A 15,339-nucleotide genomic window follows, 5' to 3' on the forward strand; every position below is an offset into this window, starting at 1 on the left:
GTCCCCAGGAACAACATCAGCATCACCTGAGAGTTTACTACATTTATTAAAATGCAAACTCCCAGGCCCTACCTCAGACCTACTGAATGAGAAACTGTGGAGGGGTGCCCAGGGATCCTGCCCTTCAGGTTTTTCTGATGCATGCTAAAATGTGTGGATCACTGTTCTAACTACAACAAAGTGCGGTCCACAGGCCAGCAGCACAGCCATCGCCCGGGAGCTTGACAGGAACACCGAATCTCAGGCTTCACCCAGACCCGATTCAGAATCTGCGTCTTAACAGAATCTCCAGGTGATGCATATGCAATGAAGTTTCAGAAGTACTGTCCCAACTCAATGTCCTCAGCTCAGGCTGCAGTTCAGAATCCTGAGGAGCATCTTAACCTACCAGTGCAGAGGTCCTACACACAACCCGCTCAGTTAGAATCCCGGAAGGTAGTGCCCTGGCCTCGGTAATTTTGAAAGCGCCCCAGAAATTCTAATGTGCTCTAAACACTGGCTCTCATAATGAAAGGAATCCTACCCATAGTACTTTGCACAGGGGGGCACTCAAATATCACTTGAATAATTGGAATACTAGGAGTAAGTGACTGGAAGCTCTGGTAGAAGAAACACAGAAAAGCAGGCAACCCAGAGTTTTCTGCCCTAACAGCCTCCCAGACCAGAAGCTGGCCAATTTCACGTCTATGCCAGTTGGAGTTTCCAGGAGATTCTTCACAGCCACGTGTCCTTCAAGCTCCTGCTACCTCAGAAGTGTGGTTCCTAGACCACCAGGATCTCGTGGGAACATGGGAGTGTACCGTTTTGGATAATTTAAATCACAACCTGTAATTTAGCAAGACCCCAGGGGATGTGCATACACACCGAAGTCTAGGAAGCACCACTCAAAGGCTCTATTCTCAAGGTATGGGGTCGGGAGCAGCCTTACTTACCCACAGCTGAGGCACAAGGAGGAGCAGGTGAAGTACTCATCTGGAAAAAAGGAGCTGTGCGCCATCTGGTCATCGGGGATCTCACCGCTGAAGCGGTCGCTCAGTGCCTGCCAAGGAGGGAAGGTGACATGTGATGGCACTCGGCAGAGAGCTCCGCACTTTGGCCCCCTTCTGCAGACACCGTACAAGCAACACAGGCACAAAGGAAATCCAGTAACTTCTGCTCATTACCCTTGACCTTACCAACTCACATCAGTCCTTACCATGGGAATCCTTGCAAAGAATCAGCCCATTCCCCAAGGGGTCAAGATAAGCAAAGTTACTGTTCTCCCCTAAATGCCTCGCAGGTGATAAACACCTCACACCACTCAGTCTTTTATTCAAGACCACCACAAATAATGACTGATGCCCATTTCATCTATGTGAGGCTGGGACCAAGAAACCCAGACTCATGAGGACGGCTCCTCCTTAGGCCACAGGCAGAGCCCAGATGTGATCTGTGAGTTTCCTGGGCTTCTATCCCAGTTATAACCACAGGCACTCACTTGGAGTTTACTAGGCCATAGACAAACTCAAAGTAGGAAAAATGTCAGCAGAAAAAAAAAAAAAAAAAACAAGAAGAATGATTATAGTGTTTGCCAGTCATTTATCAACTCTACCAACCCCCAAAACAGACATTACCCAAAGGACAGCAAATGGCCAAAATAAATGCCAAGAAGATAACATATCCACAAAGCAAACTGAAAATTTCAGGTTGAAATGTAGCTTCCATTCCTAACCCTATCTTCACTTATCACTGGATATTGAAAGTATTCCTCAGGCTAATTACAGACAGGCGCTTTCCACGCTTTAGGAATCATTAAGTACATGCTGCTCCAAGCTTCTAACTTTCAGCCCAGCCCCAGTGTGAGGCAGCCAGGCATTATTCAAGGGAAAATAAGGGAAAGGAGCCTAAACAAAAGGACAAGATGTTACTTCCTTCAGTAAAAGGGCAGAAGAGAATTTTAAATGAGATCTGGGAAAAGGGCAGGTTAGGTTTTAAACTAAGAACAATCAGAACTTCATTTTTTTTTTTTTTGAGACAGAGTTTTGCTCTTATTGCCCAGGCTGGAGTGCAGTGGTGTGATCTCGGCTCACCGCAACCTCTGCCCCCTGGGTTCAAGAGATTCTCCTGCCTCAGCCTCCCAAGTAGCTGGGATTACAGGTGCCCACCACCACACCCAGCTAATTTTTTGTATTTTTAGTAGGAATGGGGTTTCACCATGTTGGCCAGGCTGGTCTTGAACTCTAGGCCTCAGGTGATCCACCCGCCTCGGCTTCCCAAAGTGCTGGGATTACAGGTATAAGCCACTGTGCCCAGCTGAACAATTAGAACTTCTTATGCAAGGTTCCTTTTCTTGTTTCCAATGCAGTCTTAACACCAGGAGTTGCAAACTCAAGTCCCTACAAAGGCACATAATATCAATGTTGAGTCAGGTCAGGTGTAGGACCAGAACAGTGGCAACGAGTGGGTCATACTGAAGGTACACAACTCACCTGAGGACACTCTCATTCAGGTCCTGCAGGGCTACTGCAGAGGCCATAGAACACCGTCTGTCAGTGATGGCTGACCAAGCGGCAACCCTGCACTTTGAACAACGAAAAAATGGTCTGACAAATAATGCATAAGTCCTATACTTCTTGGGGGTACTTTGGTAAAGAGTCAAAACATGGGGCTGGGCACGGTGGCTCATGCCTGTAATTCCAGCACTTTGGGAGGCCGAGGTGGGCGGATCACGAGGTCAGGAGTTCGAGACCAGCCTGGCCAACATGGTGAAACCCCATCTGTACTAAAAATACAAAAATTAGCTGGGCGTAGTGGCGGGCGCCTATAATCTCAGCTACTCAGGAGGCTGAGGCAGGAGAATCGTTTGAACCCGAGAGGCAGAGGTTGCAGTGAGCCAAAATCATGCCATTGCACTCCAGCCTAGGTGACAGGGTGAGACTCCGTCTCAAAAAAAAAAGTGAAAACATGAAGATCTTGAAAGAGGGTATTAATGAATACATAGAAATGCTGAGAATAAATGAGAAGCAAGGCAAGTGGAATTACACGTCGGCCTATACATCTCGGCCTATACAGCATTCTCTGTCCTGCTTCTGCACGAGACCCACTCTTCAGGGATGTTTGTGGTCTCACCTCTTCCAGTGAAGCCTCTTCAACCACATCACTCTGCCTTTTCTGAAGGCCCATTGTACTCAATACTGTAACTCGGTATTAAGTAATTAGGCAATGATGCGAAGCTATGGGCCTGCTGTATTTATCTCCAGGACTAGATCATATATACTGTGAAAGCAGCTTCCTACCTTTGCATCCTCCTGCAAATCCTAGCAAAGGTACTAACAGGTACTCAGCTAGAACTGCCGGAATAAGTGCACCATACCAACTCCCCTTCACAAACCAACCTTTGCCCTCCTCCTCTCTTGGCCCTGCCTTTGCCCTAGGCTTCTTTCATCCCATCCCCAAAGGTCCTCTCAAATTTAAGGCTAACTACTCCCTAACTGGCCAAATTACCAATAACTTTCCAGGTTGTTTCTCAAACAGATATGTACAGAACTCGCCCTGTCACCCAGGCTGGAGTGCAATGGCATGATCTTGGCTCACTGCAACCTCCGCCTCCCAGGTTCAAACGATTCTCCTGCCTCAGCCTGATGGGAAAAGGGAGGTTTTTTATTGAGACAGAGTCTCACTCTGTGACCCAGGCTGGAGTGCAGTGGCAGGTTCACAGCTCCCTGCAGCATCACCCTCCTAAGCCCAAGCAATCCTCCTCCCTCAGCCTCCTAAGTAGCTGGACCACAGGCACATGCCACCAAGCCCCAATACTTTTTGTTTGTTTTTGTTTTGTTATTGAGACAGAGTCTCACTCCATCACCCAGGCTGGAGTGCAGTGGCTTGATCTCGGCTCACTGCAACCTCTGCCTCCTGGTTCAAGCGATTCTCCTGCGTCAGCCTCCCAAGTAGCTGGGATTACAGGCCCCCACCACCATGTCTGGATAATTTTTTTTTTTTTTTTTTTTTTTAGTAGAGACAGGGTTTCACCATGTTGGCCAGGCTGGTCTCGAACTCCTGACCTCAAGTAATCCACCCAACTCAGCCTCCCAAAGTGCTGGGGTTACAGGCGTGAGCCACCGTGCCTGGCCAAGACACTGAAGTATCTAATGAGATGATACAGAAAGAAAAAAAAGAGGAGACAGCTAAGGAATATAGAAGCCACTATAGAAGGTATAGGGAACACCAAAAAATATCAATTATTATTTTAAAAAAAAGAAAGAATAGGAAAAAAAAATTTTTTTTTTCATTTTTTTAAATGAGACAGGGTCTCACTATGTTGCCTGGGCTGGTCTCCTGGACTCAAGCCATTCTCCTGCCTCAGCCTTCCAAACTGCTGGGATTATAGGCGTGAGCCATTGCGCCCAGCCAAGAATAGCAATTTTTAGCCTCAGAGTTTTCCTTTTAAACAGGTAACTGAAAGGCAAGCCTAAGTGTTGGTTTTCCTAAGGACAAATAATATCAAATTTGGCATGAGTGCAACAGCTGGGCTGAATTCACAGAGGATGCCAACCCCCAGTAAATGGGAAATTAGGATCCAATTCAGCATAAGGTTCTTACTGTTTCAACCCAAGTGACCTGGTTCACTTCTCTGAAAGTTCTTCAGAGAAATGGGGGCATTTGTAAGTATCTCAAGGCAAGGTGTGAAACAATCTGCAGCCTGATTTGCCACAGTACATATGCCATCGTTCCCTGCCCCAGACAAATGAACGGTTGGCTTATGTTATCCAAGGTAACAGGCAACCTCTTATGACATAAGAAAGAGAAGAACTCCAGGCAAGCCAGCCTTCAGATGCTGGCCACCCACACTCTTGCATACGAGGTAAGAGAACAAGCATCTCACTCGTTCACAAGTCACAGCCTGACTAATGAATCAGACCTTGACAAGTTTTAGGAGGCTTTACAAGAATCAAGAGTGTGGGAAAGTAACAGTAACTGTTTAAAAAAAAAAAAAAAAAAATCCAACATCAGCATGTTTTAGATAGGAGGGTAGAGAGAAACTGTCTTCCTTTAGAATCTAATTAACTTTTCCTTCTTTTTTTTTTTTTTTTTTTGAGACAGAGTCTCACTTTGTCGCCTGATCGTGGCTCACTGCAATCTCCGCCTCCCGAGTAGGTGGGACTCCAGGCACATGCCACCATGCCCGGCTGATTTTTTGTATTTTTAGTAGAGACAGGGTTTCACCATGTTGGCCAGGCTGGTCTCAAACCCCTGACCTCAAGTGATCCACCTGCCTTAGCCTGCAAAAATGTTGGGATTACAGGCGTGAGCAACTGCGCCCAGCCCTGATTTTTCTTTACATACCACCTGATCCATATACTTATTAGCAGGTTCAAAAATTCCAAACCTCACATCATTCCACAGTTTCTTGGGCTCTCCTCCTCCTGAGATCCCAAAGCTGGAAGAAAAGACAGGGAAGGGCCCACCTACCCCGAGAAAGCTTGGGAAAGCATCTGAAGCAAGTCTGAAAAAGGTTGCCTGGAGACCAGATGATCTTGAACTTTAGTTGCCTTGACAACAGTGTGGCTCTTTCTATTGTATCTGTAGGGCTGGCCCCAGTCATCAAGGGCTAGCAGTGAATTTCCTGACTCAAAATAGACACACTTCTGTAATCAATGACATCACACTCCAACAAAATATAACTTTGTAAATACTTTATAAATGCTTCCCGATGTGACAGAATTGGAACGTCAAGAGTTTCTACATATAGAAGGTATTACATAAAGGCTGGGCACAGTGGCTCACTCCTGGTAATCCCAGCACTTTGGGAGGCCAAGGCAGACAGATACCTTGAGCTCAGGAGTTTGAGTCCAGCCTGGGCAACATGCAAAAACCCTGTCTCTACAAAAAATACAAAAATTAGCCAGGCATGGTGGCATGTGCCTATTAGTCCTAGCTACTTGAGCTGAGGTGGGAGGATGGCTTAAGCCCAGGAGGCAGAGGTTGCAATGAGTCTAGATGATGCCATTGCACTCCAGCCTGGGGGAGAGAGCCAGACCCTGTCTTAAAAAAAAAAAATTAAGACAAAATTACATAAAACCTATACAAATTCAACTATGAAATGGTTCTCCCAATTATTCAGAACTGTAAGTACAGACAACCATAGTTAACTCAATATTCAATTCCAGTATTGAATATTAATTCCTCTATTTGACAGAAACCTGAGCATTTGTTTCCTGTAAACAGGTTTATCTGCTCAGTGCAGGTATGCACTGCTTGTAGGCATCTGGGCTGTTGCTACCGTGGACCCTGAGCAAAGGAGTCAAGAAATGGGACATAAGCCAGCTAGAAAAAAAGGGGCCTGGGCCTGCACAACAGTGTGGCTGAATGACATCAAAACTGATCCTTCAGCAGGAGGAATAGGGAAACCACTCCCAGGTATGTATGAGCAAGCCACTAGGGCAGAAAATAGCTGCACAGCTCTCTCTGTCTCTCTCTCTCACACATACACACACACACGTGCATGCGTGTGTGCGCACCAAACACTGTTCCTTCTCATTCATCACATTTCCAAATCCACATTTCCTGGTCAATAATAAACACAAAAGTAGTACTTCAACTCCCTTTGAATCCAATAGAGTACTGCATCAATCAGGTAGAACTTCATAAATAAGATATAGCTAACAACTTTTTTCTTTTTTTTTGAGACAGTCTTGCTCTGTCACCCAGGCTAGAGTGTAGTGGCGTGATCTGGGCTCATTGCAACCTCCGCCTCTGGGGTTCAAGGGATTCTCCCGACTCAGCCTCCCGGGTAGCTGGGACTACAGGCACACACCACCACGCCTGGCTAATTTTTGTATTTTTCATAGACGGGGTTTCGCCATGTTGGTCAGGCTGGTGTTGGACTCCTGACCTCAGGTGATCTGCCCGCCTCAGCCTCCCAAAGTCCTGGGATTACAGGCATGAGCCACTGCACCTGGCCTAATAACTTTTTTTTTTTTTAAGTATACTAATGGCATTTAAAATTTAAAATAATCAGGCATTTTGGGCCTGGCATGGTGGCTCACACCTGTAATGCCAACATTTTGGGAGGAGGAGGTGGGTGGGTCACCTGAAGTCAGGAGTTCCAGACCAGCCTAGCCAACATGATGAAACCCCGTCTCTACTAAAAATACAAAAATTAGCGGGGCATGGTGGCGTGTGCCCATAATCCAGGCTACTTGGGAGGCTGAGGCAAGAGAATCACTTAAACCTGGGAGGCAGAATTTTCAGTGAGCCAAGTTCGTGCCGCTGTACTCCAGCCCGGGAGACAGAGCAAGACTGTCTCAAAAAAAAAAAAAGAAGTGAAAATAAACCAAATTATAGAATAGTATAAATGGTATGATCTCATTTATGAAGGATAAATATATACACATACACACACATGCACTTTTACAGCATTTGCAATTTCTTCTTTTTTTTTTTTTGAGACAGAATCTTGCTGGTCGCCCAGGATGGAGTGCAGTGGCGCAATCTTGGCAAACCACAACCTCTACCTCCAGGGGTTCAAGCCATTCTCCTGTCTCAGCATCCCAAGTAGCTGGGACTACAGGCACCCGCAACCACACCCGGCTAATTTTCGTATTTTTAGTAGAGACGGGGTTTCACTATGTTGGCCAGGCTGCTCTTGAACTCCTGACCTCGTGATCTGCCTGTCTCAGCCTCCCAAAGTGCTGGGATTACAGGTGTGAGCCTCAGCACCCAGCCAGCATTTGCAATTTCTATAAGCATATATAATAAACTACTAATCATGGTTATCTGCAGAGTTAGAAAAGGATACTGGGCAGGGGAAAAGGATTTAACTTCACTATGATCCCATTTATTCAGGAAGAAAAACATACATTATAAACAAATACGTATGCATGTGGTTACATAGCAATGAAAATTTCTAGACACTTATGTGAGAAAGTATTAAGAGTTACCTCTACAGACTGAGGATGGGGGAGGTAGGGGAAGGAAAGGGGACTTAAGTCTCATACATTCTGCAGTACTTGAATTGTTTATCATGAACATGCATTGCTTTTATAATTTTTAAATGATGTCTCTTTTTTAATTAAAATAACCATATACTCAAAGATAACTGACAGTATGTATCAGGAACCTTTTAAAATGGTCACATCCTCTGACCTCTTTAGAAGTGAAATAACTATTGGGAAGGAATATAGCATGGAGTTAAAAGCTCTTGGGGCCTGGTGCAGTGGCTGTGAAAGGCTGGAGTGCAGTGAGCTGTGATCGCACCACTGCACTCCAGCCTGGGTGACAGAGCGAGACCCTGTCTCAAAAAAAAAAGAAAGAAAAAAGAAAAAAAAATGGTAGATTCAAGAAGCCAAACAAATTATTCTGGCATGTATCATTTATCTGTTTATACCCACCCCAACTCTTCTATCTCAAAAGGACTCAAAGCTACTAATAAAAAAATTAATACAACAGCGTAAAACAAAATAAAAATAAGTGGAGAAGAAAACACAGCCATTTATATTATACACTGCTGTGAACTATGAAAACTTTAGAGTCTATTTTAACAACAATAAAACTCTACTTGGTCAATTTGCCTAAGGCAGACCTTAAAGGTGGCTATTAGAGTGATAACCAGAGAATTAAGCGTTTTTAATTTAAAGGATGTTAAAAACAAAAAAGTACAAAACCAATTTTTTCAAAGATTTAGGTAAACTGCAACAACGGCACAATTCTCTGGGGTGAACCCAAATCGCAAGCTTAAACAAATGACTCCTTCCCATAGACAAAAGCAGTCAGTCCCACAGCTCAGTACAGCATAGCCCCTACAACTCAGAGAATAGAAAACGTCAGATCTCGGTAAAATTTGGGGGATGCCAGTTACCAGGAATCATCAGAATTCCAGCTGACCAGGTTCTTTTTTTGTTTTGAGATGGAGTTTCACTCTTGTTGCCCAGGCTGGAGTGTAATGGTGAGATCTCGGTTCACCGCAACCTCCGCCTCTCAAGTTCAAGCGATTCTCCTGCCTCAGCCTCCCGAGCAGCTAGGATTACAGGCATGCGCCACCAAGCCCAGCTAATTTTGTATTTTCAGTAGAGACATGGTTGCTCCGTGTTGGTCAGGCTGGTCTCGAACTCCCGACCTCAAGTGATCCATCCGCCCGCCAAGGTGCTGAGATTACAAGCATGAGCCACGACGCCCAGCGTTTTTTCTCTTTTTTTTTTTTGAGACGGAGTCTTGGTCTGATGCCTGGGCTAGAGTACAGTGGCGCCATCTCAGCTCACTGCAACCTCCACCTCCCAGGTTCAAGGGATTCTCCTGCCTCAGCCTACCTAGTAGCTAGGATTACAAGCATCCGCCACCACGCCCGGCTAATTTTTGTATTTTTAGTAGAGACAAGTTTCACCATGTTAGCCAGGCTGGCCTCGAACTCCTAGCCTCATGTGATCTGCCTGCCTTCGCCTCTCTAAGTGCTGGGAATGATGACAGGCATGAGCCACCTCACCAGACAGACCAGGTTCATTTTAATCACAGAAAGCTTGGTGAATCTTACCATCTTGGAAGAATACAGTGTAACTATTTTTCTCAAAGCCGGTAATAAATTGGCCTGAGGTAGGACATCCAAGACTCCTGAGGGGAAAAAAATATCTGAGCACTAATTACAGTTTACAGCGCTCAGTGTCCCTGATGGTCTTATTTAAACATTAATCTGGGTTAGCTTCCAGAAGAGCAAAGGAGCTGCTATAATCCAGCCTCTGGCCTATTTGCCTTTTAATGCACAGTGATCAGATTTACAGCCCTTTGCCTGATTCAGCGTCTTTTCAGAATGTTTGCATTACGTAAGTGTAATCTTCCACTTTGACTGCCTTTGAGCCACTACAAGGACATTATTAGCCAATACAACTAAGTGCACTTGAACTTCAAATTCTAATTGGAAATGTATGTATTTCATGAATTATTCAAAAGTAATCATTTTCCATAGTTTTTCCTTAATATTACTCACAATTAACATTCACTGAACATTTTTACTATATAACAAGTACTTTGTTTCTTAAGTATGCTTCCATTTAATTTCCACCTCTCTTTAAGAGGCCAGATCTCCCTCTTTTTTTTTTTTTTTTTTTTTTTGAGACAGCATCTCGCTCTGTCTCCCAGGCTGGAGTGCAGTAGGGTGATCTCAGCTCACTGCAACCTCCGCCTCCCGGGTTCAAGCAATTCTCCTGCCTCAGCCTCCCTAGTAGCTAGGATTACAGGAGTGTACCACTATGCCCGGCTAATTTTTTTGTATTTTTAGTAGAAAGGGGGTTTCACCATGTTGGCCAGGCTGATCTCAAACTCCTGACCTCAAGTGACCCACCCGCCTCGGCCTCCCAAAGTGCTGGAATTACAGGCATGAGCCACCGCGCCTGGCCGTAAATCTCCCTCTTAAAGAAATAAAAAACAGGCCCCAGTCTCGAACCTTCCATGCGTAAGTCTCTAGCGAAGAAATAACATGCAATTTTATTTGCTGAGAGGCAGTACAGCCTTCATGGTTATGAGAAGGAGCTCTAGCATAAACTGGCCAGGGTTTAGGCCTGCTGTCACTCAGTAACTGTGTATAACCAATTACTTCATCTCTTGGTGCCTCCGCTTCCTCATCTGCAAATGAGGATGTTAACAGTACTAAGGAGTTGGTGTAAGGATGCAGGGAACTAATCCATATAGAGTACTCTGAACTCTGGTATATAATAAATAGTAGTGTTACTGTGTATCTATTTTTCTGTTTTGTTTTGGTAATTTTCTACTTCTGGGGGGAAGTCCCATTCAGGTGCCGTCTCTCTCACGAGAGAGAGAGCTGCTGTTCTTTCTCTATCTTTTGCCTATTAAACCTCTGCTCCTAAACGCCCCCGGAACAACAAAAAACATTCTACCTGTGATACTAGTTTTCCACTTTTAATGATAACAAAAAGTTTCCTCTATGAATAAATTAATTTAGATATGAAAAAAACAGTGAGTCAACATTAAGAAAAGCATAAAGGCTGCCCAGATTAAGTGAGACTCAACATGACACCAACTCGCCAGGGCTGAGCCACACCAGCCAGAAATGAGTGCTTCTTCCTATTCTCTAAGAGCCTGGTTTTTCTCCTAGCTGAGGACCAGGCACTTTTTTTTTACTATCACTCATGACTTCCCTATATTTGCACTCCTGGCAAGATGAAAGCATCTGACAGGTGCAGACTCCATTCATGTGCTTCCGCTTCTTACAACCTTTTTCCACCCAGATTTCCAATCACTAGCACCACAAAAGCTGGCAAACTGAGTGTTCTCGCCACCCACTGGCACCCCAATGAGAAGCCCTTGGGGCACAAGCCAACTGACCTTCAGGGCTTTGAAGATGACTCCCGGGTGCCGGGGAGAGCGGGTGGTGTTATTCTCTAGTAGCTGCTCCAAAGCACGCCGAAGCCCAGAAAAGTCCGTGGGAGGGTTGTAAGTCCTGGTTCCCTTGTAGTGAATGGAACTAAAGGCTTCAGGGAAGCGGCCCAGCTTCCGGAACCGGTCCTGGATGAGCTTCTCTGGCACCTCTGAGGGGTGATCTATACAAGCAGAAACACAGGCACATGGGTAGTGAGAGACATTTAAAAAAAAAAAAGAAAGAAAAGAAAAGTAGGCCAGGCACAGTGACCCACGCCTGTAACCCCAGCACTTTGGGAGGTCAAGGTGGGCAGATCACCCGAGGTCAGGAGTTCAGCCTGGCCAACACGGTGAAACCCTGTCTCTACTAATACAAAAAAATTAGCCAGGCGTGGTGCTGCATGCCTGTAATCCCAGCTAGTCCGGAGGCTGAGGCAGGAGAATCACTTGAAAAGTGATTCTCCTCCAGGAGGCGGAGGTTGCAGTGAGCCGAAATCGTACCACTGCACTCCAGCCTGGGAGACAAGAGTGAAACTCTGTCTCAAACAACAACAAAAAAATCTTTCATTATAAAAGTAAGATACAAGGCTGGGCGCGGTGGCTCACGCCTATAATCCCAACACTTTGGGAGGCCGAGGCGGGTGGATTACGTGGTCAAGAGATGGAGACCATCCTGGACAACATGGTGAAACCCCATCTCTACTAAAAAATACAAAAGTTAGCCGAGCGGTGGCAGGCCCCTGTAATCCCAGCTATTCGGGAGGCTGAGGCAGGAGAATTGCTTGAACCTGGGAGGTGGAGGTTGCAGTGAGCCAAGATCATGTCACTGCACTCCAGCCTGGCGACAAAGGGAGACTCCGTCTCAAAAAAAAAAAAGTAAGATACGGGTGGGTGCACTGGTTCACACCTGTAATCCCAGCACTTTGGGAAGCTGAAGTGGGTGGATCACCTGAGGTCGGGAGTTTGAAACTAGCTTGGCCAACGTGGTAAAACCCCGTTTCTACTAAAAATACAAAAATTAGTCAGGCCTGGTGGGGCACACCTGTAATCCCAGCTACTCAGGAGGCTGAGACAGAAGAATTGCTTGAACCAGGGAGGCAGAGGTTACAGTGAGCTGGGATAGCAACACTGCACTCCAGCTTGGGTGATAGAGCGAGACTGCGTCCCAAAAAAAAAAAAAAAAGGAACATACTCTGACTCAATAAATACAAAGTACATAAGCAGGCAGAACTAATCTATGCTGTCAGAACTCAGGTTACCCTTTCCTGGTAAAGGGCATGAGGAGGGCTTCTATGAGGGCTGGTGTCCCAAGGTCTAGCATTGAGTGCGCAGGGGCATTCAGGCAGTGAAAACTCATCACATGATACTCTTGATATGATGTGCACTGTTCTATACGCACATTATACTTCAAGGAGGAGTCTTTTTTCCCAAAAACCCATTCATTGTGGGAAAAATCTAGATGTGCCAAAGCATAAAAGGAAAGAAATTATGCCCTCTGCTCTTACCTACTTCCTGAAAGTAACCACAGCTCAATGTTGGCCCTTTCAGACATTTTTCCTATAGACTTAGCAACATATATATGCGACTTGCTCTTTTCTCACTTAATAACATACTGTAAGTACCCGTCCTTGTCACAATACACTGAAAAGCAGCAATACAGTCTTTGATCCTATGGATATACTTAACTAACCACCTTACTGAGGAACTTTTACAATTCTCTGTACTTTGGAAATGCTGATCTTTTGTGAGGAAGCTCTGGGCAAACGACCCATGTATAAGGGTATTTGTTTGTCCACACTCTCACCATGTGTCCAGAAACTTGGGCAGCCATAGTGCAGATGGATTCAATAAATGTTTTGATGATAAAGGTTGAAAGGACTTTTTAATTTCCTTTTTATTTATTTATTTATTTACTTACTTACTTACTTTTTGAGACAAAGTCTCACTCTGTTGCCCAGGCTAGATGGAGTGCAGTGGTGCAATCTCCGCTCACTGCAACCTCCACCTCCAGGGTTCAAACGGTTCTCCTGCCTCAGCCTCCTGAGTAGCTGGGATTACAGGTGCCCACCACCATACGCTTGGCTAATTTTTGTATTTTTAGTAGAGACAGGGTTTCACCATGTTGGCCAGGCTGGTCTCAAACTCTGATCCTCAGGTGAGCCGCCTGCCTCGGCCTCCCAAAGAGCTGGGACCACAGGTATGTACTACTGCATCTGGCTAACTTTTAAATTTTTTGTAGAGTCAGAGTCTCGCTATTTTGCCCAGGCTAGTCTCTAACTCCTGGGCTCAAGTGATCCTCCCGCCTCAATGTCCCAAAGTGCTGGGATTACAGGCATAAGTCATCACGCTCAGCCTAAAATACAATACCTTTTAAGGGGCTGGTTATTTCAAAATCCTGAACTGACAATTAAACGCTCCCCTCACCAACACTGTAAAGATCCAAAGTGGCATAAAAGTATTGATCACAGGAGGCAGCTGAAAGTCAGCATTTCTCACCTCCTCTCCTTTTCCTCGAGGCACCTGCTAATTAATCTGCTCCTTCACTGGGGAACGTTTACATGTCTTGTCTTCTATAGGGCATGTGTCATTGGTACCACCAGAATCAACTGGTGCAGTCCTTCAGATTTAACCTCTTTTATGGCCTGCTCTGTCCAGTTCCCTCCTACTGCCACCGCCCTGGCTGAATCCCAACCACTTCTCACTTGACTGACTTGACATCCTGCTGACCGGTCCCCCCGCCTCAGTCATGCTGCAATAGGCTGCCAGGGAATCTTTTGAAAATATACATCTGATCATCTCACTCTCTGCTTAAGATCCTTCATGGACTCCTGCCATACTTGAGAACTGAGTCAAGGCCACCCATGATCTGATCCCTGAGTCTCTCCATCATTCCCTCCCACACAAGCCATGCTTCAGACAAGGCAGTGGGGGTGGCAGAGGAGGAGCTGCATTCAGTGGGCAGGGGGAGAATGAAGAGGGGTAACTAGAGGAGGTCAGAGACAAAGGCAGGAGTTAGTGATGGCACTACATTTAGGAGTTTGGATTTTATTTTGATGTAGTCAGAAGCCACTGACAGGTTGCAAGCAGGAGTATTACATGACCTGAAGTGTAAATTAAGCTTTTGAAAAGATCACTCTAGATGCTACATGGAGAATGCATCAAAGGGAGTTAGAACGGAATTTTGGAAGCACACTGCAGAACTACTTCCCTTGTCTCTTTTTTCTTTCCTTCTTTTTTTTGAGACAGGGTCTCACTATTGCCCAGGCTGGAGTGCAATAACACGATCAAAGCTCACTGCAGCCTCAACCTCTCAGGCTCAAGGGATCCTCCTGCCTTAGCCTCCCAAAGTGCTGAGATTACAGATGTGAGCCACCACACCCAGCCCTACCTGCAGTTCTCTGAACACAACTTGTTCCTTGACGCTACTAGGAGTTTGCTCTTCCTAGAGCATCTTCTTCCCCTCCTCCATCTAGCCAAGTCTCTCAGAGCTCAAATGTCGCCTCTTCTTTCCTAGATTCCATAACGTATAGCGTCCCTGCTCCAGACTCCCACAGCTCCGTACCTACATCTACTACAGAACAGAACACTGTGTGGTCGCCCCAACTAGACTGTGAGCTCTTCAAAGACAAGAAGTGTTTTTTCTGCTCTGTGCCTCAGTGCTCAGCACATGACATATGCACTCAATAAACTTTGATGACTGAATGAACAAGTGAAGACTGCAATTGTTTCAGGGGCCAAAATTACTGCTCCCCTCCAATCTAATCTGTTATTGCACCTTTCCCTCATCCTCCTACCACTCAGGTGACGATCTTGCTTCCTATTTCTCTAAGAAAACAAATAAGAACTCACACACACACTTCTCATGTCCACATCATCTACTTATCTGCGACCATGTCCATATCTTCTACTTTCTTTCCCAGTGTTATGGATGAACTGTCCATGGTCCTAAGGCGAACCCTTCCACTCATGCATCGCTCCAACTGTTCCTGCTCTCTT

General features: G+C 45.5%; 1 protein-coding gene and 1 long non-coding RNA gene across 2 annotated transcripts in view; one reads left to right on the plus strand and one right to left on the minus strand.

Moving 5' to 3' along the window:
* Positions 1-15,339, minus strand: part of ZFYVE1 (zinc finger FYVE-type containing 1) — a 60,628-nt gene that overhangs the window by 11,671 nt on the left and 33,618 nt on the right. The window contains exons 4-5 of the mRNA XM_045396664.2: positions 11,311-11,525; positions 933-1,039 (exon numbers count right to left, since the gene is read on the minus strand). Of these exons, the coding sequence (XP_045252599.1) occupies positions 933-1,039; positions 11,311-11,525 (322 nt within the window). The remainder of the gene's footprint in view (positions 1-932; positions 1,040-11,310; positions 11,526-15,339) is intronic.
* Positions 6,205-15,046, plus strand: LOC135972007 (uncharacterized). Its single transcript, XR_010588542.2, has 2 exons — positions 6,205-6,396; positions 14,858-15,046. It is a non-coding gene; the product is annotated as an uncharacterized lncRNA (long non-coding RNA).

The sequence above is a fragment of the Macaca fascicularis genome, chromosome 7, assembly GCF_037993035.2.
Source record: "Macaca fascicularis isolate 582-1 chromosome 7, T2T-MFA8v1.1".
In the NCBI taxonomy this organism is placed as follows: Eukaryota; Metazoa; Chordata; class Mammalia; order Primates; family Cercopithecidae; genus Macaca; species Macaca fascicularis.